The sequence below is a fragment of the Saccopteryx bilineata genome, chromosome 1, assembly GCF_036850765.1.
Source record: "Saccopteryx bilineata isolate mSacBil1 chromosome 1, mSacBil1_pri_phased_curated, whole genome shotgun sequence".
NCBI classification, from domain to species: Eukaryota; Metazoa; Chordata; class Mammalia; order Chiroptera; family Emballonuridae; genus Saccopteryx; species Saccopteryx bilineata.
The window spans coordinates 149,083,413-149,106,920 of record NC_089490.1 but is presented as its reverse complement, the minus strand read 5'-3'; the positions used below and the strand labels follow the sequence as shown (position 1 = coordinate 149,106,920).

General features: G+C 45.2%; 1 protein-coding gene across 5 annotated transcripts in view; it reads right to left on the bottom strand.

Annotated features, from left to right (window-relative positions):
* The window catches only part of ILF3 (interleukin enhancer binding factor 3), a 38,479-nt gene that overhangs the window by 6,740 nt on the left and 8,231 nt on the right, over positions 1 to 23,508 (bottom strand). For all 5 annotated transcript variants that reach the window (XM_066273425.1, XM_066273443.1, XM_066273451.1 and 2 more), the window contains exons 2-12: positions 10,569 to 10,665; positions 9,313 to 9,542; positions 8,978 to 9,155; positions 4,912 to 5,059; positions 3,485 to 3,576; positions 2,998 to 3,093; positions 2,222 to 2,333; positions 1,701 to 1,798; positions 1,014 to 1,125; positions 808 to 918; positions 274 to 473 (exon numbers count right to left, since the gene is read on the bottom strand). In XM_066273425.1, the coding sequence (XP_066129522.1) occupies positions 274 to 473; positions 808 to 918; positions 1,014 to 1,125; positions 1,701 to 1,798; positions 2,222 to 2,333; positions 2,998 to 3,093; positions 3,485 to 3,576; positions 4,912 to 5,059; positions 8,978 to 9,155; positions 9,313 to 9,542; positions 10,569 to 10,571 (1,380 nt within the window). In that variant the 5' untranslated portion in view covers positions 10,572 to 10,665. The remainder of the gene's footprint in view (positions 1 to 273; positions 474 to 807; positions 919 to 1,013; positions 1,126 to 1,700; positions 1,799 to 2,221; positions 2,334 to 2,997; positions 3,094 to 3,484; positions 3,577 to 4,911; positions 5,060 to 8,977; positions 9,156 to 9,312; positions 9,543 to 10,568; positions 10,666 to 23,508) is intronic.

Genomic DNA, 23,508 nt, shown 5'->3' with positions numbered 1-23,508 from the left:
CTGGAGGGTGTTTTTTCCTTTAACACACCACACACCCAGCCATGTGTGGACAACCTCAGCCTGTCAGCTATTATTACAAGGGTATTCTTGCCATGTATGATTTGATATAAAAAAAATCTAACCATTTCAGTGTCCCCACAGCCTCCCTATGCCTCATGGTGTTTGCATCTAGGGTTTAAATAGAAAACAGCTCTGAAGCAACCTGAAATGAACAAAGTGCTTTTTCTGTCCAAAGGAAAAGCATAGGCTAAACAATACCACCAACCACCCTACCTTAACAGCCACATGCAGCTTGGCAGTCTTTTTAGATGGTCCGGAGGCCTCAAAGGAGCTGCCATCTACTTCCACAGACATGGTGAAGATGGGGGCATGGACCGGCCCCGCCTGGGAAACCAGTTTATACTGCAGCCCAGGCTTCAGCTGATTCAGCCTCATCAGGGCATTCATAGCCTGGGGAGGTTCTGCCTTCTCCTCTAGAGAAAAACCACCATCATCACTCTGGAACATCAGTTAATTCTGAACCGCGGAGGGTCACTCTTCTGATGGCCTTTTGCCACAGACACATGGATGGGGAAGCCGTACATTCCAAAGTCTTGCCTGTACTGCTCCCAGGTACATGCCATCCCTGAGGTCACCAGCTGGGACACATCCACCCCACCTATATTCTGTACACATGTTAAACTTAACCATTCTAAAAACAACATAAATATAATGTCTGAAAAAACTAAGGAGCTTCCCCACTTTGCAGTTAACCTTAACTGGAGGCAGATGGAGGACAAAAAAAGGCACAGGAACGAATGGCTGTACCTTTCTTCTGAATCTTCTTCTTCTTTTTGCTAGGAGACTTTTCCTCTCCATCCTCCTCCATTGGGCGTTTCATTGGTGTAATGGCGTAGGTCGTACTGGGGGGGATTTGAACTGAAAGAATAGATTAAGACAGTAAGAGTCTATTCTGGTGCGCTCTGGGGAGTCTACAAGGCCAATGCCCAGATTGAAGCCCTTGGCATACTTACCGGTATAGTCCACTGGGTTCTCATTCTTTGGTTTCTTGGGCATCTTAGAAGGCAAAGGATCCATACCAAGTACTTTATGCAGCTGGCCAAATGCAGCGAGTCGCAGAGCATGCTAGAAAAGGGGAAGAGGAATAGGAACCTGACTCAGCCACCCTGTGCTCCTGGGCCAACGTATGTGCACTTGCTAATGCCTTCTGGAAAGGGCAGGAGCTGAGGGGGTTGCTAATGATCTCCCCTATAACAGCAAGGGGTCCCCAAACAGCCAGGGGAGGCCCTGAATGCCAGGACTCAGCCTTGCTGTGGGGGAAGGCCAGCCTATGACCACCCGCCTTGAAAGGAATACAGGAGACCCCAACCTGGGGACTGGTTGCCACACGGAGCCACGTGGTAGGCCTGCAAGGGAAGGACCCCTGAACAGTCTACATAGCAAATACACCTCCCTGCTGAACCCAGTGTCTGAAAACAACACTCGAGCAGGCTGATGGGCAGGCTACAACCACACGTGGCGCCAGGGGAAAGAAGCAGCCCAGATTGGGGCGCCCTGTATCAGGCACAATCCCTTCGCCTTTAGTCCCCAACCTGAGCCTATGAATCCAGTGGCGACCCTGAGAATACCCAGTAATGAAACTAGAAGCCAGTGATTACAGACTGGGTAAGGGCTCACGGTGGCAATGGCGATGACTATACCTGCGCACTCTGTGTGATATCTTCCCGTTGCTGTCTGTCTAGATGCCCAATAGCATCAGTGGCTTCTTTTTCACAAGGGTCATAAATGCCAGAACCATCTGAAGGCAGGAAACAAGGAAGATATGCAGAGGATTATCTTTTAGCATCTCGGAAGAATTGTACTGACTGAGGGAACTAGATGCGTTACCCCCCCGCGCCCCATCCACACCCAGCTCTGGAAAACACGCCGAGCTCGGTGACCCACTCAGTATCTAGCCCATGAGAGAAATAATCCACATGTCTCAGAGCAAGGAGCTCACGTGGGAGTGGGTCACCACTGCCCTGGATCCGCCCTGAGTCACAGCTGCGGAGCCGGCACAGGGCTGGATATGATGGTGCCAAGAGGGTAGTCACATGCTTTAGCCCTAAGGGGGACATGGGGCTGCTGCTGCCTTAACCCAGTCAGGGGACCCGCCAGGAAGTGGCCTCAGGGCCTTGATCCCTATCCTTTCCCTGCAACTTGCAAAGCACAAGGCCCCAACCTGGCATCACGATGCCTGACGCCAGGCACTCCAGCACTCTCCGCAGGGCCTCGCCGGCACCCATGGGTCTGTTGGCTGTGCCGATGGACTTCTCACAGAGAAGCTCAAGGGGCTGAAAGGCAAGAGCAATAGTTAGCCAGTGTCCAGGAGAGGTTGGCCAATGCTGAGGAGCTGTCACTATGTATGTGTGGTGAGGGGGTAGCATGGAAAGCCACAGCTGTCCAATTTCACCCGTCAAGGCTAAGCCAAAGATAGAACCATGTGAGCCAGGCTTGGCCAACTTTCGTTAAAGGGTCAGACATTTCATCTTTTTGGCCACAGAGGTCAGGAATCCAAGTTGAAGGTATTATGTATATACTCATATTTAAAAGTACATAAACCATTCTTATCTATGTGCTATAGGAAAACAGGCAGCCAGCCAGAATTGGCCTGTAGGCCCATTTGCTGACTGCTGGTCAAGAGCAGCCACAAATACTTTGTCATGGAGCAAAGCATGTCACAGTTAAGCGCTGGCTAGCCCCCTCTCTAGGCTGAGCTGTGTACCGCCACGGGGGGTAGGGTTAGTGGAGGGGTCCTGGTCTCACTCTCACCTTCTACCTACCTAGGTTGTGGCACACAGTAGCTGCTCAAGAAGCAGCTATGATTGGGACATTATCAGCCACATTCCAAAGAGTCACTTGAACCCATTTACCAAAAAAATATTCCTGGTCTATGGAAGATCTCTGTACTCATAATCCTCATAATCCATAGGTGGCCAAAACTAGAAGGTGCCTTACCCATCCTCTTAGAGGGCCCCAGGTGGGCACACGGGTGCACAAGTCCCTCAGGACTCGGATGACAATAACACATGACTTCAGCCCATTGGCTCTGGCCTAGAGAAACAAAGCACAGGTTCTTTACACCAAGGCAGCTCTCCGAACACAAGGCAAACATGAACAACACAAGTCTCAGGGTGCTACTTTGTCCAGGGTAAAGGGTGAACATTCACAACCATCAAGTCTGTGGTTGGCAGTGATGCCACTGTGTGGCCAATAATAATATTACTCTTGGCACAAAGCAGCAGCAACCCACCTATTCAGTCACAAGCTTCCTGGGGGGAGGGGGGTTGAATTTGTTTATGCGGGCTGCGTTAGCAACTGCACACCTGCAGGTGCTAAACTTGCACAGCACTCTTCAACATTACCAAAACTTTACGGTGCAAGTAGCCAAGTTAAAACTTAGGAATTCTCTACCAAAAGACAAATAGAAGAACAAAATGCAAACCTGGAACCACTTGGCGTGTCGGAGGGACGCCAAGGCAGCAAGGCATTTCTGCCTATCCAGGACGTCCGGGGGATCGTTGACTGATAGCGTTTCTATTCATGGATGGAATAAGAAGACAAGGCACAGTTTGACCAAGGGGTTTCTGTCAGGTGGAAAGGGGATGTGGCAGTTTCCTAAAGGGCCGTGGAGGCTCCCAGAATCTCAAGTTATCTCTGCCCTGGACCAGGGAAGGAGAAGCCTGAGTGCGTTAACTCTGCCCAGAAAGGAAATTATAAAAATTGGAGGACTCTCCAAAAAAACAAAAATGAAAATCCAAGTGGAGTTATTCTACAAGAAATAATAGTATGGGAGGGGGCAGATAGGTGGAGCCTATCTTCTAACAGACTGTTACCTTATGTCCTCCCCATTATCTCTCAATAAATTAGCTGTACTAAAAATTTCAATAGGAAACCCCCCCCACACACAAAATATTTAAATGGTGGGGGGGGAGTGGAAATGAATTCCCTCTCTGCTTTCCACAACAGCCATCCCAAGGCATCTGCAGCAAAGGGAACCAACTCCACCCAGTCAGGACTGCCCGAGCCCCAGCCCTTGACAGAGAGAGTCCTGTTGGTCAAAGGTCCAGCGTCCCTAAATTGATATACTAGAAGGGCTTTGGTGGTTGGAACCAAATATCAGAACTAAAGATAATCAAAAAACAGCAACAGGGGTGCTGACTGTTAGCCTATGCTGCAGCAAAACCAGAGCGTTTGTCTTTTCTGCCATTTGTGTGTGTATCAGATTCAGATAAAGCCTGTTTCCCCTATTTTGCAATCTGAGACTTGTGATTAAAAAACATTCACACAAAAGAGAAACACAAAGAACCCTGGGCAGACTTTCAGGTGTGAAAGCATTATTAGTGTCTGAGCTTCTGTTCTGAAAAATCACACAACTGTTTAACCCTGTATCAGCTCTTTGTGTTTCAATCACCAAGCTGGAAAAACCAACCAATGGAAGGAAGACAAATGAAGACGCCCTTCGTTCTGCTGCATCACAAGCTGTTTGCATAACTCCAACTAACATTCACGCAGAAACCATCTGATTGTCTTCGCTACTTTAAAAAACCATACCATCACCAGGGACATACTCTTTCAAGGCCAGGAAGAGAATGGCTCAACAGAAAAACCAAGTGGAGCACTGATGACATCACTTAAGAATTAATATAAACCAAAACGGTGCGATCCTCTGAAAAGTGCTACTCACTTTTAGTGCAATTATTTGGTCAAACTCCCCAGTACCAAAACTGAATGGGAGATGTGATCTCAGACTAAAAGTGGGCAAAGCTACACCAATATTCTTTTACCAACAGTCTAAAACTGAATAGCACATTTGAATAGTGAGGGAACACCAAGTTTCCAAAATCCTGCTGGCATTCTCGGCCTCCCTACCTCCAGTTAATACTTTCTCCATTTCTTCTCTGACAACAGGGGATGTAAGGTGAATAGTCAGGGACAATGGAGGTTCTTTTGTGTTTTTTATCACTATCGCAGCATCATCGACAGACTGGAGTATTTCATACTTGTCTTCTGTAACAGCCTAAAAAAAGAGAATGCAACTTTTAAAACATTTTCTCAAGAGAATCAACACTTCTATTTAGCCCCACTAGTTACTGAGGCAGACATCAACCTTGTGGGGATGTGCTGGGACAGGTAGTCCCTTCCCCTTGAAGGTCAGCATCTCCCACTTGCTGGCAAGGTCTGTGGCTATTTTCAGGTACTTCATAGAGAGAGAAGTAATCTTCACAGGGAGCTTCATAATGCAACATGCAAGAGTATAGGGTCTAAGAAAAGACATTTTGTCATTTGGTAGTTGTGTGACTTTGGACAAATCACTTAATCTCATCATTTAATCTCATTAAGACTATGGTTTCTAATTTGTAATATGGATTTAATAACATGATCTACACAGCATTGCAGAAGCCTTCAAGTGGATGCTGCATAGAAACACAACACCCAGCACAGAGTGGGTATCTAGACACACTATTTCTACACCAGAAAGAGCAGCCGTCAGTGTGTGGCATAAAAATGGTATTCACTAAAATAGTTTGTGTCATATATGGTACATATTAAAGCATGTACTTGCTGCAAATAAAGTGTCTAAAAGGGCCCTGGCTGGTTGGCTCAGTGGTAGAGCGTCAGCCTGAAGTGCAGTCCAGGGTTCGATTCCCGGCCAGGGCACAGAGGAGAGGCACCCATCTGCTTCTCTACCCCTCCCCCTCTCCTTCCTCTCTGTCTCTGTCTTCCCCTCCCGCAGCCAAGGCTCCACTGGAGCAAAATTAGCCCGAGCACTGTGGATGGCTCCATGGCCTCTGCCTCAGGCACTAGAATGGCTCTGGTTGCAACAGAGCAATGCCCCAGATGGGCAGAGCATCGCCCCCTGGTGGGCATGCTGGGTGGATCCCGGTTTGGTGCATGTGGTAGTCTTTCTGACTGCCTCCCTGTTTCCAACTTCAGAAAAATACAAAAAAAAAAAAAAAAGTATCTAAAAAGATGGTCATGAATCTCACTTCTGCTTCCTTTTTATACCAGTTCATATGCCTCAATGAAGGAAATTTAAGCTTTTATTTTTATTTTATTTTTTTGCTTTTATGATTTTTGAAAGGGAAATAAAGTCAACAGCACATGTAGGAAAAACAACTTTGAAAGATCTAAATTGGGGTTTTTCCTACTGGCCTTCAGGTCAGATCATTCTGGAGTGGGGCTCTCCTGTGCACTGTAGGCTGATGAGCAGCAGTATCTCCAGCCTCTGCCCAATATATGCCACTAGCACCCTACTCTTCATGCTGTGACAACCACAACTGACCCCAGAAACTGCCATATGTCTCCTGGCACAGCAAGTTTGCCCCAGTCAAAAAACACCAATCTAGCCTGACCTGTGGTGGAGCAGTGGGATAGTGTCGACCTGGAATACTGAGGTCGCCTGGTCAAGGCACATATGGGAGTTGATGCTTCGTGCTCCTCCCCTTCTTTCTCTCTCTCCCCTTTCCTCCCCCCGTCTCTCTAAAAATGGAATAAAGTCTTAAAAAACAAACAAACTCCACCAATCAAGCCCAGACCAGTTAGCTCAGTTAATAGAGCATCATCTCAATATGCTAAGGTTGCATGTTTGATCCCCAGCCAGGGTATATAGAAAAATCAACCAATAAATGCACAACTAAGAGGAACAACAATTGATGTTTCTCTCTCCGCACCCCCACTTCCTCCCCTCTCAAATCAATAAATAAAATTTGCATTAAAAAACACTAAATTGATAAAAATCCTTTATTTATACTTTCTCTATAGACTAAAGATCAACTCTTTTTTAAAAAACTGCCCTTCTGCATGGCCTGTGGTGGGAGAGTAGATAGAGCATCAACTTGGAATGCTGAGGTTGCTGGTTTAAAGCTCTGGGGGCTTCCACGGTCGAGGCAGATACGACAAACACACAAGCAAAGAACAACTAAAGCAAAGCAAGTATGAGTTGATATTTCTCATCACCCCCAACTTTCTTCTCTTTCGGTAAAACCAATTAATAAAGAAAAGTCTTGGCCCTGGCTGTTTGGTCCAATGTTAGAGCATCAGCCCAGTGTGTGGATATTCTGGGTTCGATTCTCAGGGCACACAGGAGAAGCAACCATTTGCTTCTCTATCCTTCCCCCTCAATCCCATCCATGACTCCATTGGTTCAAATGCACTGGCCCCAGGGCTGAGGATGGCTCTGTGGAGACTCCGCCTCGGGCACTAAAAAAAGGAGCTCAGTTGCAAGCATTGCCCACATGGGCAGAGCATCGGCCCTAGACAGGGGTTACCAGGTGGGTCCTTGGTTGGGGTGCATGCGGGAGTCTATCTCCCCTCATCTCACTTGGAAAAGAAAAAGGAAATAAATCTTTTAAAAAACAAAACAAAACTGTCCTCTTAAAAACATTTTCATCAGTTTAATTTTCTTCAATTTATATGCCTTTTATAGACAGGGATAAAATTAACTTAAAATCATTTACTACTCAAACAGAAAAACACAGGGCTTCATCCTTTTTTTTTTTTTTTTTTTGGTGACAGAGACAGAGGGACAGATAGGGACAGACAGGAAGGGAGAAAGCATCCATTTTTTCTTATGGCATCTTAGTTGTCACTTTCTTATATGTGCTTTAACTAGGAAACTACAGCAGACCAAATGACCCCTTGCTCAAGCCAGCAACCTTAGGCTCAAGCTGGTGAGGTTTGCTCAAACCAGATGAGCCTGCACTCAAGCCAGTGACCTTGGGGTTTCGAACCTGGGTCCTCTGTGTTCCAGTCCTACACTCTATCCACTGTGCCACCGCCTGGTCAGGCAGGGCTTCACCTTAAATAGTTCCCCAGAATTACCTACTGTACTGCACTAGTTCAATATTTTTTAAATTGTTTTATTTTTTTATTAAAATTTTGAATTTATTGTGTTAACATGGATTCAAGTGTCCCACTCTTTAACACCCTCACACCCCATAGCTCAACATTTTTATTTTGACCTTTGTCCCAAATCCCAAATTGTCAGTCACATGCAACAGAATGCATGTGTACACAGAAAAATGAATGGTGTTTCTAAGGAATGAGAAATTTTTTTTGGTGACAAAGAGAGAGGGTCACATAGGGAAGACAGACAAGAAGGTAGAAAGATAAGAATCAATTCTTCATTGAGGTACCTTAGCTGTTCATTGATTGCTTTCTCATATGTGCATTAACTGGAGAGCTATAGCAGAGTGAGTGACCCCTTGCTCAAGACAGTGACCTTGGGCTCAAACCAGCAACCTTGGGCCTGAAGCCAGCGATGACAGGGTCATGTCTATGATCCCATGCTGCTCAGGCAGTGACACTGCGCTCAAGCCTGTGAGCCCATGCTCAAGCCAGCAACCTTAGCGTTTCGAACCTGGTTTCTCCTCGTCCCATTCCGATGCTCTATCTTACTGTACCACTGCCTCGTCAGGTAGGAATGAGATTTTTTACCTTTGTTTTTGGTCATCCTGTCACTAAATCCAGGATGATTTGTGTCCCAAGGAGACATCATATGGCACTCATGTGTGGAGGTTCTGAAACCCCAGAACTCACCAGTGAGGGGTGCTGGGGTCAGTTACTTTTCTCAAATACTTAGATGATATAGCCTTATCTAAGAGGAACACCGTGAAGAAGAAATTATACATGTAAAAAGCACATCTAGCTTAGGACCTGGTGTAGTAAATGTTCAAGAAATGCCCCAAGATATTATTTACATAACATAACAAATAAACTGGTTTTTAAAATAGTTTTTGCTGTCCAGGTTTGAATCAGGAGGAGAGTTAATTACACTAACTATTCACCCATCCACCCACCTATCCAATGGAGTGTGGATGTGAAGTTCATGCCTAGTGAAGCCCTAGAACAGCACAGTCTAGTGCATGGTAGGTACTGGGTCCTTCTTTGAAGCCAGGGTATCTGGGCACCACCCAGTATAGGTGGTCACACTCACAGCAAGCTGGATGGCCAGGTTGTCAGCCACCTTGTCCAGGAGAGCAGTTGTAGGCTTCTCCTTGCATAGCAGCACCAGCTCCAAGTCCAAGTCCCCCTTGAGTAGCAGACCCTTTGCCACGAGGCCAACACGCATCACACCCCGCAGAGTTCTGGTGATATGCTCTGTCTTCTGTTCCCTGAAGGGACAGATCAATGCAAGCCATTTGAGAGATTCAGTCTGGCCAGAATCCAGAAAGGTCAGAGTTTCTTCAGAAAAGGAAATGCTCAGCTCAACACTAATCAGTCACCCTAGAAAAAAAGAACCCCCCCTCCCACACAAAACCTCACACTTACCCAGCTCCTTCTTTGGTCTCGTCCTCTGGGGGTATGTCCAAGTTTTCAGACTCAGCATGCTCGCCACTGCCTTTCTCCTGCTCATCAATCCAGTCGGACACAGCTTTGAGAGCCCGCTCTGTGTGGGACACCATGTTCTGGACTGCCTCCAGTTCCTCTTGGGTTGGATAAACGGAAGAATGCTTTGCCATCACATGGCGATCATCATTCACAAAAATTCGCAACGGACGCTAGAAACATGAAAACACGAGTTAAACACGAGAAGACACCAAGCAACTCACCATTTAGCTTTTAATCTGCATAACTCATGATGATGCTTTATTCTTCATGTGAAAATAAGACTACAGTAGTCCCTCCTTATCTGCAGAGGATACATTCCAAGACCCCCAGTGGATGTCTGAAACGCAAATAGGACTGAACTCTCTATATACAGTGTTACCTTGAGATACAAACAGACCAACATACAATTTTTTTTTTTTTTTTAAAGATACGAGCTGCAACTCGGTCAGTATTTTTGTTCGACATCCAAGCGAAAATTCCAAGATACCAGTCATGATTCAGGAAGTTGCCGCTAGTTGGCACACGAGTCCAGTATCGGCAGTTTGATATATAAGCTGACTGACTTACGAGCTCGGTTACAGAACGAATTAAATTCTTATCTCAAGGTACCACTGTACTATTCTTTCTTCCTATGCATATATACCTATGTTAAAGTTTAAATTATAAACTAGATACAGTAGAAGATTAACAATAAAATAGAATTATAATATACTATATTCAAAATTATGTAAATGTGGTATTTCTCTCTCTAAGTATCTCATTGTACTGTACTCACCCTTTTCCGTCTTCTTGTGATGTGATGATGATACAATGCCTACGTGATGAGATGAAGTGAGGTGAATTTGAATCGTTTATTTCTGGTGTTTTCCATATTATATTTTTGGACTGCGGTTGACAACAGGTAATTGTAATTGCGGAAAGTAAAGCTGTGGATTAGGGGGACTACTGTACAGAAGTGGGCAAACGTAGGTTTACAGTTATAATAAAAATAATAAATAATAATACAAGAAAAACTTTCACATACAACTGTAAACCTACGTTTGCCCATCCATATATGAACACTCAGAAAATAACTAAACATAACAGTTGTTCTTTCCCTAGTTAGCAGGAAAAGGGGCACTTACTTTATACATTTCTGTATTACTTTGTTATACTACGTAGTATAATTCAAGAAGTCTAATGAAAAACTTTCTTACCATTTTTACTTCTTTTTCTGTAGTGTCTGGAAATCAAATTTTGCTTATCTTTTCAAACTGTGACAGATATCCTTGGTGTTATCAATACTTCAGCTATCTATAAGATCAGAAAATCTTTTTAGTTTAAAATATTTCATAGATGAATGAATGTTAGCAGCAAGACTGCATATTAAGAAGCCCCATTAACACAGCAGGATACATCTTTATTTCCAAGAAACCACCGCTAGGCCGAGGTATACACAACTAATTTAAAAGTTCCCTAAAAATGAAAATAGCTGGTTTCAGAAGACAAGTCTCATTTGAGGCCTACATTCAGATGACTTTTACTTTTTCTATAAAGTATGCCTAATTTTACAAATACAGAAAATAAAAATATTAAGAAGCCTCCAAAAAATGGCATAGGTAGAACTGTAGAGCAACATCTTGTTTGGAGAAGGAAAAGAGAGGAAAAAAAGCTCTGGTCCTTATGAGTAATGAATAGACACAAAAAGCAAGAGACACAACGCTCCAAAAGAATCCTATAAACTGAAAAAGCCAGAACCTTCTGAAGCATTAGGTAGATGTGACCATTGCACCACATGGACACATCTGTGAGTTAATCTTTGGAGAGGATGAGTGAACTAAAATTAAAATGTACAATAGCCCTAGCCACGTAGCTCAGTATGTTACAGCATCGTCCTGGTATACACCACGTTTACGTCTGTGGGTTTGATTCTCAGTCAGGGCACATACAAGAATCAATCAATGAATGCATAAATAAGTGCACCAACAAATCTAAATGTTTCTCCCCCATCTCTTCTCTCTCTTGCTAAAAATTAATATTTTTCTTTTCTTTAGTGAGAGACAGGAAGAGAGATAAGAGGCATCAACTAATAGTTGCCACGCCTTATTGTCCATTTACTGCTTTCTCAAAGGAGCTTCAGCCAAGCCAGTGACCCCTTACTCAAGCCCGTGACCATGGGGTCATGTCTCTGATCTCACACTCAAGCCAGCGGCCATGGAGTCATGTCTATGATCCCATGCTCAGGCTGGCAATCTTGGGGTTTCAATCTGGGACCTCAGTGTCCTAGGCCAATGCTCTATCCATTGCACCACCGCCTAATCAGAGCGAAAATTAATAAATTTTTAAAAAAAATTAAATTCCTGGCTAGTTGGCTCAGTGGACAGAGCACTGGCCTGGTATATGGACATCCTAGGTTCGATTCCCAGTCAGGGCACATAAAAGCGACCATCTGCTTTTCTCCTCCTCCTCTTCCCGTAGCCAGTGGCTCAACTGTTTTGAGCATCAGCCTCACGTGCTGAGGACAGCTTGGTTGATTCGAGCATTCACCCCAAAGGGGGGTTGCCAGGTGGATACCAGACTGGGGCGCACATGCTGGAGTCTGTCTCACTATCTCCTCTCCTCTCACTTAAAAAACAAACAGCCTGCCTGACCAGGTGGTGGCACAGTGGATAGAGCATTGAACTGGGATGCAGAAGACCCAGGTTCGAGACCCCGAGGTCACCAGCTTGGACCCAAGGTTGCTGGCTTGAGCAAAGGGTTACTTGGTCTGCTGTAGCTCCACGGTCAAGGCACATATGAGAAAGCAATCAATGAACAACTAAGGTGTTGCAACAAAAAACTGATGATTGATGCTTCTCATCTCTCTCCGTTCCTGTCTGTTTGTCCCTATCTATCCCTCTCTGTGTCTCTGTAAAAGAAAAAACCAAAAAAAACCCCAAAACCAAAAAAACCCATCAAAACAAACAGCCTGTCTGGTGGTAGTGCAGTTCATAAGAGTTTCAACCTGGGATGCTGAGGACTCAGGTTTGAAATCCCAAGGTTGGCCCTGGCCCATTTGCTCAGTGGTAGAGCATTGGCCCAGTGTATGGATATCTTTGGTTCGATTCCCAGTCAGGGCACAAAAGAGAACAGAGTATCTGCTTTTCTACCCCTTCCCCTCCTCCCAAAGTCATGGCTTGATTGGTTCAAGTGCACTGGTACCAGGTGCTGAAAATGGCTCCATGGAGCCTCTGCCTCAAGCACTAAAAATAAAAATAGCTCGGTTGCAATCATCAGCCCCAGATGAGGGTTGCTGGTGGATCCCAGTCGCGGCGCATGCAGGAGCCTGTCTATCTCCCCTCCTCTCAACTTGTAAAAGAAGGGAAGAAAAATAAAAGAAATCCCAAGGTCGCGAGCTTGAGCAATGGGTGACTGACTGACTCAGCTTGAGCACCCTGATCAAGGCACATAAGAGAAGCAATCAATAAACAACTAAAGTGATGCAACTATGAGTTAATGCTTCTTGTCTCTCTTTCTCACAAAAAAACACAACTGGCATCTTCAGGACAAACACAGCTATAATTACAATTTTTTACTCTAAATAACAAGCTAACTACAACCTACTCAATTCCCACTCTGTGTAAACATTTGGTCCACACTGAAATCTTCCAAATGAATAAACAACAACAAAAACCCATCAGCACAATATGGAACTGATGAAAACACCGACCTTACAAAATAGCTCTGTCAATCTAAGTAAGTAACCAGCCAGGGCACCAGGCCCATTCCATTTTTAGGAGAAAGAATGATATGACAAGCAAAAACTAGAATCCCCACAATGCTTCAGAACTACCTAACAATCAAATAAAAACCTTAAAAGGTTCCAAAGAACTTGAAAATCTGAAACAGGCAATGTCTCTACAGCCAGTAAAGAGAACAGGTGGAGTCACAGGCTTCATGGTAAGGGACAAATAGGGAAGGGAGAAGTGGAGGACCAGTCCCTGTGCTCAGCTGTGCTGTGGATGGCCTTTGATATGCTACTGGGTCACCACCAGGTGAGAACTTCTGCACAGACCTAGGCTTGAAACCCTGCTTACCCAGCCACTACCTGTATGTCCCTGAAGTTCCCTTGGAGCTTACTTTTATACCTGCAACATGGAAGCAGCCCCTCTCCTTCTGCAGTATTGTGAAAAGTGAGCAAGTCAACCTATGGAAAGCATAAAGCTGGATCTACATCGTTAGGCTGCTGTGGAGTCTTAGTGTTGAGTGTGAAATGCATCCTGTAAGTAAGGAATTACCACTATTCAGTTATGAATAAATGATACTGTGGTTCCGTTCAAAAATAATATCTTTATCTGTTACATACATATTTGAGAAAATTTTATGGTTGAAAGTACATGTCTGGTATTCTTAAATACTCTAGTGAGGGAGGGAATTGAGAAGGATGAAACAAAATTGCAAAATTGCAAAAATGTTGACAGGTGTTGAAGCTGGGGATGGATATACTGGGATTCATTTGTGCATGCTTGAAATTTTTGACTTATTTATTTATTTTATTTTACAGAGACACAGAGAGAGAGTCAAAGAAAGGGATAGATAGGGATAGACAGGAATGGAGAGAGATGAGAAGCATCAATCATCAGTTTTTCATTGCAATACCTTAGTTGTTCATTGATTGCTTTCTCATATGTGCCTTGACGGTGGGCCTTCAGCAGACTGAGTAACCCCTTGCTCAAGCTGGCAACCTCGGGGTCTCGAACCTGGGTCCTCTGTGTCCTAGTCCAATGCTCTATCCACTGCGCCACTGCCTGGTCAGGCTGAAACTTTTGATTTTTTTTTTTAATGCATAGTAAACTTAAGCAGTCTTACAAAAGTGTAGTCATGGCAGGTAATGTAAAAATAAAACTAAAGCTCAGAAAATAAATTCTAACCAACAAGGAGAAGGTCATCCGAAACCATAGCCTAGTGGTACTGACCCATGTTCAAGAGCCACCAGTCCTGAACATATCTATACTGGAACCTCATTAATTTGATAACAAAGACTAATTTATTTCTTTTTGGCTCACACTTGAGATACAAAAGGCACAGGAAGGAGAGAGGACAAGATAAGAAGCATCAACTCGTAGTTGAGGCACTTTAGCTGCTCACTGATTGCTTCTCATATATGCCTTGACCAGGGAGTGGGGGAGTGCACTCCAGCTAAGCCAGTAACCCTCTGCTCAAGCCACTGACCATGGGATCATGTTGATGATCCCTCTATCAAGTTGGTGACCCTGCACACAAGCTATACTAATCTCAGGGTTTCAAACCCAAGATCTCAGCCTCCCAGGTTAATGCTCTCGCTAATGTGCTACCACCAGTCAGGCACAAAAACAGGCACATTAAACTAATGTTTAAAAGTGGTACCTCGACACACGAGTAATTTAAATCACAAGCAATTTGAGAGACAAGCAGTCATCTTGTGGGATTTTTTGCTTTAAGTCAGGAGCAGGTATTTGAATCACGAGCTTCTGCCACCCTCCGCTAGATGGCAGAACATTTGGCCTGCCAAACGTTTTTTTTTAAATTATTTTTATTTATTTATTCATTTTAGAGGAGAGAGAGAGAAAGAGAGAGAGAGAGAGAAGGGGGAGGAGCAGGAAGCTTCAACTCCCATATGTGCCTTAACCGGGCAAGCCCAGGGTTTTCAACCGACGACCTCAGCATTCCAGGTCAACGCTTTATCCACTGCGCCACCACAGGTCAGGCATGCCAAACGTTCTGAAAGGGAGGAAGAAACAAACTTCCATGGAAAGGTTTTAGTTGAACCGGCCTCTAAGTGAAAGTGAGGAAAGTGTGGCAAAAAAACCACGTCAGTGAAAAAAATGATGATGACTAAGCAAAGTAAAAAAATTGCAATTAAGTTTAGTCATAAAGTTACCTATCATATGTAGTGTGTAAGGTGTAAGTTAAATTCTGCAATTAAATGTAGCATTAAGTGTGTAGGGAATATAGTTACGTTAAGCTAAAGCATAGCACAAGAAATGAAAACTTCCTCCACCAGTTTCCTCTCCCTCCGCTAGCATCTTTGACCTTGAAGGTAAATACACTTCATAAACCAGTTTATTTCTTTTTTTTTTTAAAGGCTTTTTTTAAATTTTTTTTATTATTTATTTATTTATTTATTTTTACAGAGGCAGAGATAGACAGGGACAGACAGACAGGAACGGAGAGAGATGAGAAGCATCAATCATCAGTTTCTCGTTACGCATTGCGACTTCTTAGTTGTTCATTGATTGCTTTCTCACATGTGCCTTGACCGCGGGCCTTCAGCAGACCGAGTAACCCCCTGCTGGAGCCAGCAACCTTGGGTCCAAGCTGGTGAGCTCTTTGCTCAAGCCATATGAGCCCGTGCTCAAGCTGGCCACCTCGGGGTCTCGAACCTGGGTCCTTCCGCATCCCAGTCCGACGCTCTATCCACTGCACCACCACCTGGTCAGGCAACCAGTTTATTTCTTTACATTATCTCTTATTGCGTGTGTATGTATGTATTTGTTATTTATAAAGTACATTTTCTTACTTAAAAGCATGTAAAACAAAAAATTTGTGTGGTCTTTGGGGGCCGGATTCATTGCATTCCTATTAATTTAAATGGGGAAATTCGATTTGACACACAAGCAAATTGAGTCATGAGCTCAGCCATGAAATGAATTAAACTCGTGTGTCAAGGTACCACTGTATTATTTATTGTGCCTGACCAGGCGGTGGTGCAGTAGATGGGAGCGTCAGACTGGGACACAGAGGACCCAAGTTCAAGGTCCCGAGGTCAGCAGGCTTGAGCGCAGGCTCATCTGGTTTGAGCAAGGCTCACCAGCTTGAGCCCAAGGTCGCTGTCTTGAGCAAGGGGTCACTCGGTGGGCTGTAGCTCCCTGGTCAGGGCACATGAGAAAGTAATTAATGAATAACTAATGTGTCGCAACAAAGAATTGATGCTTCTCTCTCTCTCCCTTCATGTCTGTCTGTCCCTTTCTATCCCTCTTTGTCTCTGTCACCAAGAAAAAAAACAGTATTATTTATTTCTCTGGCCAGTTTGCTCAGTGGCTAGATCATTTGCCCAGCATGCAGACATCCTAGGTTTGATTCCCAGTCAAGGCACACATAAGAAGTGACTATCGACTTCTCTTCCCCTCACGCAGCTGGTGGCTCAATTCGCGTGTTGTCCTCAGTTACTAAGGACAGCTCAGTTGATTTGAGCATCAGCCCCAGATGGGGGTTGCCAGGTGGATCCTGGCTGGGGTGCACGTAGGAGTGTTTCTCTATCTCCCCTCTCACTTAAAAAAGAAAGAAATAAAAGCATATTTATTCAGCACGTGTTCAATGTGCACTTTATCTGTGTCAGGCCATCAGCTAACTGTTGGACTAGTTCATGAACAGGGTGTGCAAGTCCCCTGTTCCTTTGGACCTGGTCAGCTAGCATACCTTGAAGGATAAAACTCCTTCCCTCTAATCTAAGCCCCACTCCATGCAAGTGCAAATGCTTCACTGTACACCTACCACCTAATCATCTCACTTCCCTCCTCCACCACAAATACCAAATGTAGAGACTTTAAAAACAGTACATCTTTAACCAAGGTTCTCAGTTAATTTTTATTCAGAGCTTTGTAGGATTTACATTGTCTTAAACTACTAAAAGGTGCTCCTAGAAGAAGTGGTTGATTCAGTACCTGATACAGGAATTGTACCAGGTGAGCCTGGATCACACTGCAGTGTCAAAAAGCAAGAAAGCGCTCAAGATTGATGCAGCCTTGACTAAAGAACAATGAGCTAACTTGTGAGGATTCTCACTGACTACATTTGGGGCAACTATCCAAAAATAAAAATTACACTTCCACCTATATGAAGTTCTAGAATAGGCAAAACTAATAAATCAGAAAAAATTCAGAGCAGCAGTGCCTTAGCTCCAGTAGGCTGCCTCACTCGATCCTCTGCTCTGAGAGGCAGACCCCAGAAAGGACCCCTGAGGAGATTCACTGGGCTCTGACGGGCTCTGACCACCAAGCTTGGCCCATCTGCAGTTCATTCAGCCTGGGGCCCTCTTCCCTTAGACCAGGCCTTGGTAATGATGCCTCTTTTTTTTTTTTTTTTTTTAAATTTAATTTAATTTTTTACAGAGACAGAGAGAGAGTCAGAGTGAGGGATAGACAGGGACAGACAGATAGGAATGGAGAGATGAGAAGCATCAATCATTAGTTGCGCATTGCGCACCCTTGGTTGTTCATTGATTGCTTTCTCATATGTGCCTTGACCATGGGCCTTCAGCAGACCAAGTAACCCCTTTCTTGAGCCAGTGACCTTGGGTCCAAGCTGGTGAGCTTTGTTCAAACCAGATGAGCCCGTGCTCAAGCTGGCGACCTCGGGGTCTCGAACCTGGGTCTTCCACATCCCAGTCTGACACTCTATCCACTGTGCCACCACCTGGTCAGGCTGATGCCTCTTGATTTAAGCTAACAAAGCTAGTGAAAGTACTAATTATCTAAACTGAAACAAACATTTAAAAACTGGAGCCTGATGGGTGGTGCTGCAGTGGATAGCGCCTACTGGGAACACTGAGGTCGCCAGTTCGAAACCCTAGGCTTGCCTGGTCAAGCCACATAAGCAACCAATGAAAAGCTACAGCAAAGTAACTACTTCTCATCCCCTTACCCTCCTCTCTGTAAAATCAAAATTAAATCTTTTTTTTTTTCTTCTTAAGTTGGAAATGGAGAGACAGTCAGACAGACTCCTGCATGCGCCCGATCGGGATCCACCCGATACGGGTGGGGCGATGCTCTGCCCATCTGGGGCGTTGCTCTGTTGTGACCACAGCCATTCTTGCGCCTGAGGCAGAGGTCATGGAGCCATCCTCAGCGCCCAGGCCAACTTTGCTCCAATGGAGCCTTGGCTGAGGGAGGGGAAGAGAGAGACAAGAGGCCCTGGCCGGTTGGCTCAGTGGTAGAGCGTTGGCCTGGCGTGCAGAAGTCCTGGGTTCGATTCCCGGCCAGGGCACACAGGAGAGGCGCCCATCTGCTTCTCCACCCCTCCCCCTCTCCTTCCTCTCTGTCTCTCTCTTCCCCTCCCACAGCGAGGCTCCACTGGAGCAAAGATGGCCCGGGCGCTGGGGATGGCTCCTTGGCCTCTGCCCCAGGCGCTAGAGTGGCTCTGGTCGCGACAGAGCGAAGTCCCGGAGGGGCAGAGCATCGCCCCCTGGTGGGCGTGCCGTGTGGATCCCAGTCGGGCACATGCGGGAGTCTGTCTGACTGTCTCTCCCCATTTCCAGCTTCAGAAAAATACAAAAAGAGAGAGACAGAGAGGAAGGAGAGGGGGAGGGATGGAGAAGCAGATGGGCGCTTCCCGTGTGCCCTGGCTGGGAATAGAACCCGGGACTCCCGCATGCCAGGCTGATGCTCTACCACTGAGCAAACCGACCAGGGCCTAAAATTAAATCTTTAAAAAAAACAGCTTGACCAGGTGATGGCGCAGTGGATAGTGTTGGACTGGGACGTGGAGGACCCACGTTCGAAACCCCGAGGTTGCTGGCTTGAGGGCGGATCACTTGGTCTGCTATAAGCCCTCCAGTCAAGGCATATATGAGAAAGCAATCAATGAACAACTAAGGGGCCGCAACAAAGAACTGATGCTTCTCATCTCTTTCTTCCTGTCTGTCTGTCCCTATCTGTCCTTCTCCCCCAAAATAAAGATGAATAAATTTTAATAGGCCTGACCTGTGGTGGCTCAGTGGATAAAGCATCGACCTATAATGCTGAGGTCACCAGTTCGAAATCCTGGGCTTGCCTGGTCAAGGCACGTATGGGAATTGATGCTTTCTGCTTCTCCTCTTTTCTCTCTCTCCCTCCTCAAAATAAATAAAATCTTTATGGCCCTGGCCAGTTGGTTTAGCGGTAGAGGGTTGGCCTACCATGTGGAAGTCCCAGGTTCAATTCCCAGTCAGGGCACACAGGAGAAGCGACCATCTGCTTCTCTACCCCTCCCTCTTCTCTCTCTTCTCCTCCCACAGCCAAAGTTCAAATGGTCTGAGCAATTTGGCCCTGGGCTCTAAGGATAGATAGCTCCCTTGCCTTGCCCCAGGTGCTGAAATAGCTCAGTTCCCTAGCAACAGAGCAGTGGGCCCCAAATGGGCAGAGCCATCACCGTGTAGGGGACTTGCCAGGTGGATCCTATCCTGGTCAGGGTGCATGCGTCAGTCTGTCTCTCTGCCTCCCTGCCTCTAAAATAAAATAAAATAAAATAAAATAAAATAAAATAAAATAAAAATAAACTGGAGTCAACATTCCTTTGCAGGACAACAAAACTGGCCTTGCTTGTCTCAATGTGAGCCCAGATCTGTCATCTAAACTAGCCTCTCAAAAGCCAGCTGCTCTGGTCTTGAATACCAGGGAATCTATCTCTTTAATGGACACAGGGGTATTCTATAAACAGAAACTTTTTCAAAATTTTTAGCAAGGAAAATAATTTGTTTTAGTGAGGAACAATGTTACCAAGAATCCCACACCACCACCTGCATGCAACACTCCACTGCTCCTACCAATCCAATTTTAAACAAAAGCAGTGAAAAGCAGCTCCTGAAACCTATGATTCAAACCTGGGCATAAGGGAGCTTGGATTTTTAACAGCCCAGCCTCTCGGAAAAAGAAACCCAAGGAGCCTGACCTGTGGTGGTGCAGTGAATAAAGCATTGACCTGGAATGCTGCGTGCGGTTGTTGGTTCGAAACCCTGGGCTTGCCCCGTTAAGGCACAAATGGGAGTTGATGATTCCTGCTCCTCCCCCTCTTCTCTCTCTCTCTCCTCTCTAAAATGAACAAATAAAATATTAAAAAACAGCCTGACCAGGTGGTGGCACAGTGGGTAAAGCATCGGACTGGGATACGGAAGACCCAGGTTCGAGACCACGAGGTCGGCAGCTTGAGTGCGGGTTCATCTGGTTTGAGCAAAAAGCTCACCAGCTTGAGCCCAAGGTAGCTGGCTAAAGCAAGGGGTTACTCAGTCTGCTGTAGGCCCACGGTCAAGGCACATATGAGAAAGCAATCAATGAACAACTAAGGTGTTGCAACGTGTAACGAAAAACTAATAATTGATGCTTCTCATCTCTCCGTTCCTGTCTGTCTGTCCCTGTCTATCCCTCTCTCTCTGTCTCTGTAAAAGGAAAAAAGAATAAATTGTTAAAAAAAAATTAAAAAACAAAAACAAACAAACCCAAGGAAGAAACATGAGCAGAGAGTGAAGGATCATGATTTTATACATGACCTCTGTATGGTTCTGGATATTTTAACACAATGAAATAAGTTTCCTTCTTTTGTTCTTGAAACCAACTCACCTAGGGCATGCAGTTACAGATGTTTAAACCATAAAACATTATGCTTGCAATGTGAACATCTTTTTTTCTTTTTTCTTCTCAATGAGAGGAGGGGAGATAGACTCCCACATGCACCCTGACCGGGATCCACCCAGCAATCCACCATCTGGGGGCCGATGCTTGAATCAATCAAGCCACTGGCTGCACAAGAGGAAGAGAGAGATGAGGGGGAGAGGGAAGGAAAGAGAAGCAGATGGTCACTTCTCATTTGTGCCCTGATTGGGGATAGAATCTGGGACGTCCACATGCCAGACCAACATTCTATCCACTGAGCCAACCAACCAGCCAGGGCCAACATCCTTTTTTCTTGCGGGGCAGGTAAACTGGGACAGACAGATAGGAAGGAAGAAAGATGAGAAGCATCAACTCATAGTTGTGGCACTTTAGTTGTATATTGATTGCTTTCTCATATGTGTCATGGCAGGGGGCTCCAGCCAAGCCAGCGACTTTGGGGTTTCAAACCTGAGTCCTAATGTTCCAGGCCAATGCTCTATTCACTGGGCCAACGCCTGGTTAGGCAACATCCATTTTTCTTATGAAAAGGTGGAGATGGTGTGTGTTAACCAGCTAAAAAGATATTTTCCTTGACAAAATAAAAGTTGACAAACACAGGTTATTGCTCAAAATGTTTCTGGAACTCGAACCGGTATGTGAGATGCAGGACCCCAGCCCTCTGATATTGTGGAGAGCCCACAAGTCTTAGAAAGAGAAGCCCCACCCAGATTTATATCCACCTAGGTTCTACAACCTGGCAGCTGTGGGACCCCCAGCAAATCACTTGCCTCAGAGTTGCAAATAGTAAGGATTAAAGATAACAATGTGAGAAATGTCTTCTATCTTAGGAAATCATCTACACCAGCTGTGGTGGTGGTGGGGGTGGGGTGAAGGGGGCAGGGCGGTGGTAAGGAAACCTCTCCATCCATCCCCATGGGAAAACCTTGGAGGATTTTTTTTTTTTTACCTTAGTACACAATTTAATTTCTTTTCCCCAGTGTTTTTTCCTAGTTAAGAAGAAAAAAGAGGCTGTGGCTGGTTAGCTCAGTGTTAGAGCATCATCAACCTGGTTCGATTCCTGGTCAGAGCACACAGAAGCACCGATCTTCTCCATCCCTTCTTGTTTCTCTTTCTCTACTCCTCCTGTGGCCACAGCTCAATTGGAGAAAGCTGGCCCCAGGCACTAAGATGAGCTCCTCTCCATTGCTCAGCAATGCAGCATTGCCCCCTAGTGGGCTTGCCAGGTGAATCCCAGCTGGGGAGCACGTGGGAGTCTGTCTCTGCCTTCCATTCTCTCACCGAATTAAAAAAAAACAAGATAAAAGAATGCCTCTCAAATAACACTAACACCCAGATGTGAATTATTTTACTGAGAACACATTTTTAAAAATGAAAACTTTATTTTCAGTAACTGTAGCTTCACCTGCAATTATAAGAAATAACAGGTTTTGTACCCTGTACCTAGTTTCCCCCAATAGTAACATTTTGCAAACTATAGTACAATATCATAACCATAATACCAATACCGAGTCAGATACAGACCTCCTGTACTGTCACATTCATTTTCCAACTGCCCCCCCATGCCTAACAACCACTAATCCAGTTACCACTTCTGTAATTTTGCATTCCAAGAGTTTTATATAAATGGAATTGTAGACTATGTAACCTTTCAGGATTAGTTTGTTTCACACAACCTAACTGCCTCAGGATAGAGGATTGTTCTGGCTAATGGATGTCCTGGGTTCAATTACCAATCAGAACACAGGGGAGAAGCAACCATCTGCTTCTCCTCTGCTCCCTCTCCCTCTCCTCTTCTTTTCATCTTCCCCTCCTGCAGCCAGTGGTTTGGTTCGAGCATGGCCCTGGGAGCTGAGGATAACTCCATTGGCCTCAGGCACTAAAAATAGCTCGATCCACAAGCATCAGCCACAGATGTGGTTGCAGGTGGATCTTGGTCAAGGTGTATGCCAGTGGTAGTCAACCTGGTCCTACCGCCCACTAGTGGGCATTCCAGCTTTCATGGTGGGCAGTAGCGGAGCAACCAAAGTATAAATAAAAATATTTAACTATATTAAGTTGTTTTATAAAGGTTTATTCTGCTGCCTGAGCAGGCGGTGGCACAGTAGATAGAACAGGTGTCCCCAAACTGCGGCCCCCTGATCAGGTCCATTTATCTGGCCCCCGCCGCACTTCTGGAAGGGGCACTTCTTTCATTGGTGGTCAGTGAGAAGAGCACTGTATGTGGCGGCCCTCCAACGGTCTGAGGGACAGTGAACTGGCCCGTGTAAAATGTTTGGGGACCCCTGGGGTAGAGCATCGGACTGGGATATGGAAGACCCAGGTTCGAGAACCTGAGGTCGCTAGCTTGAGTGCAGGCTCATCTGATTTGAGCAAAGCTCACCAGCTTGGACCCAAGTTCGCTGGCTTGAGCAAGGGGTTATTCAGTCAGTATGCTGAAGGCCCGTGGTCAAGGCACATATGAGAAAGCAATCAATGAACAACTAAGGTGTCACAACAAAAAACTGATGATTGATGCTTCTCATCTCTCTCTGTTCCTGTCTGTCTGTCCCTATCTATCCCTCTCTCTGACTCACTCTGTCTCTGTAAATAAAATAAAATAAAATAAAAGATTTATTCTGCCAAACTTAGTGAAAATCTGACATAAAGTACTTGGTAAGTAATCATTATATTATGCTTTAACTTGCTGTAACTCTGCTGCATAAATTTTATAAAGTAAAGTTACTTCCCTACTTTATAAATCACCATTACTGTGGAACTGGTGGGCAGTTAGAAA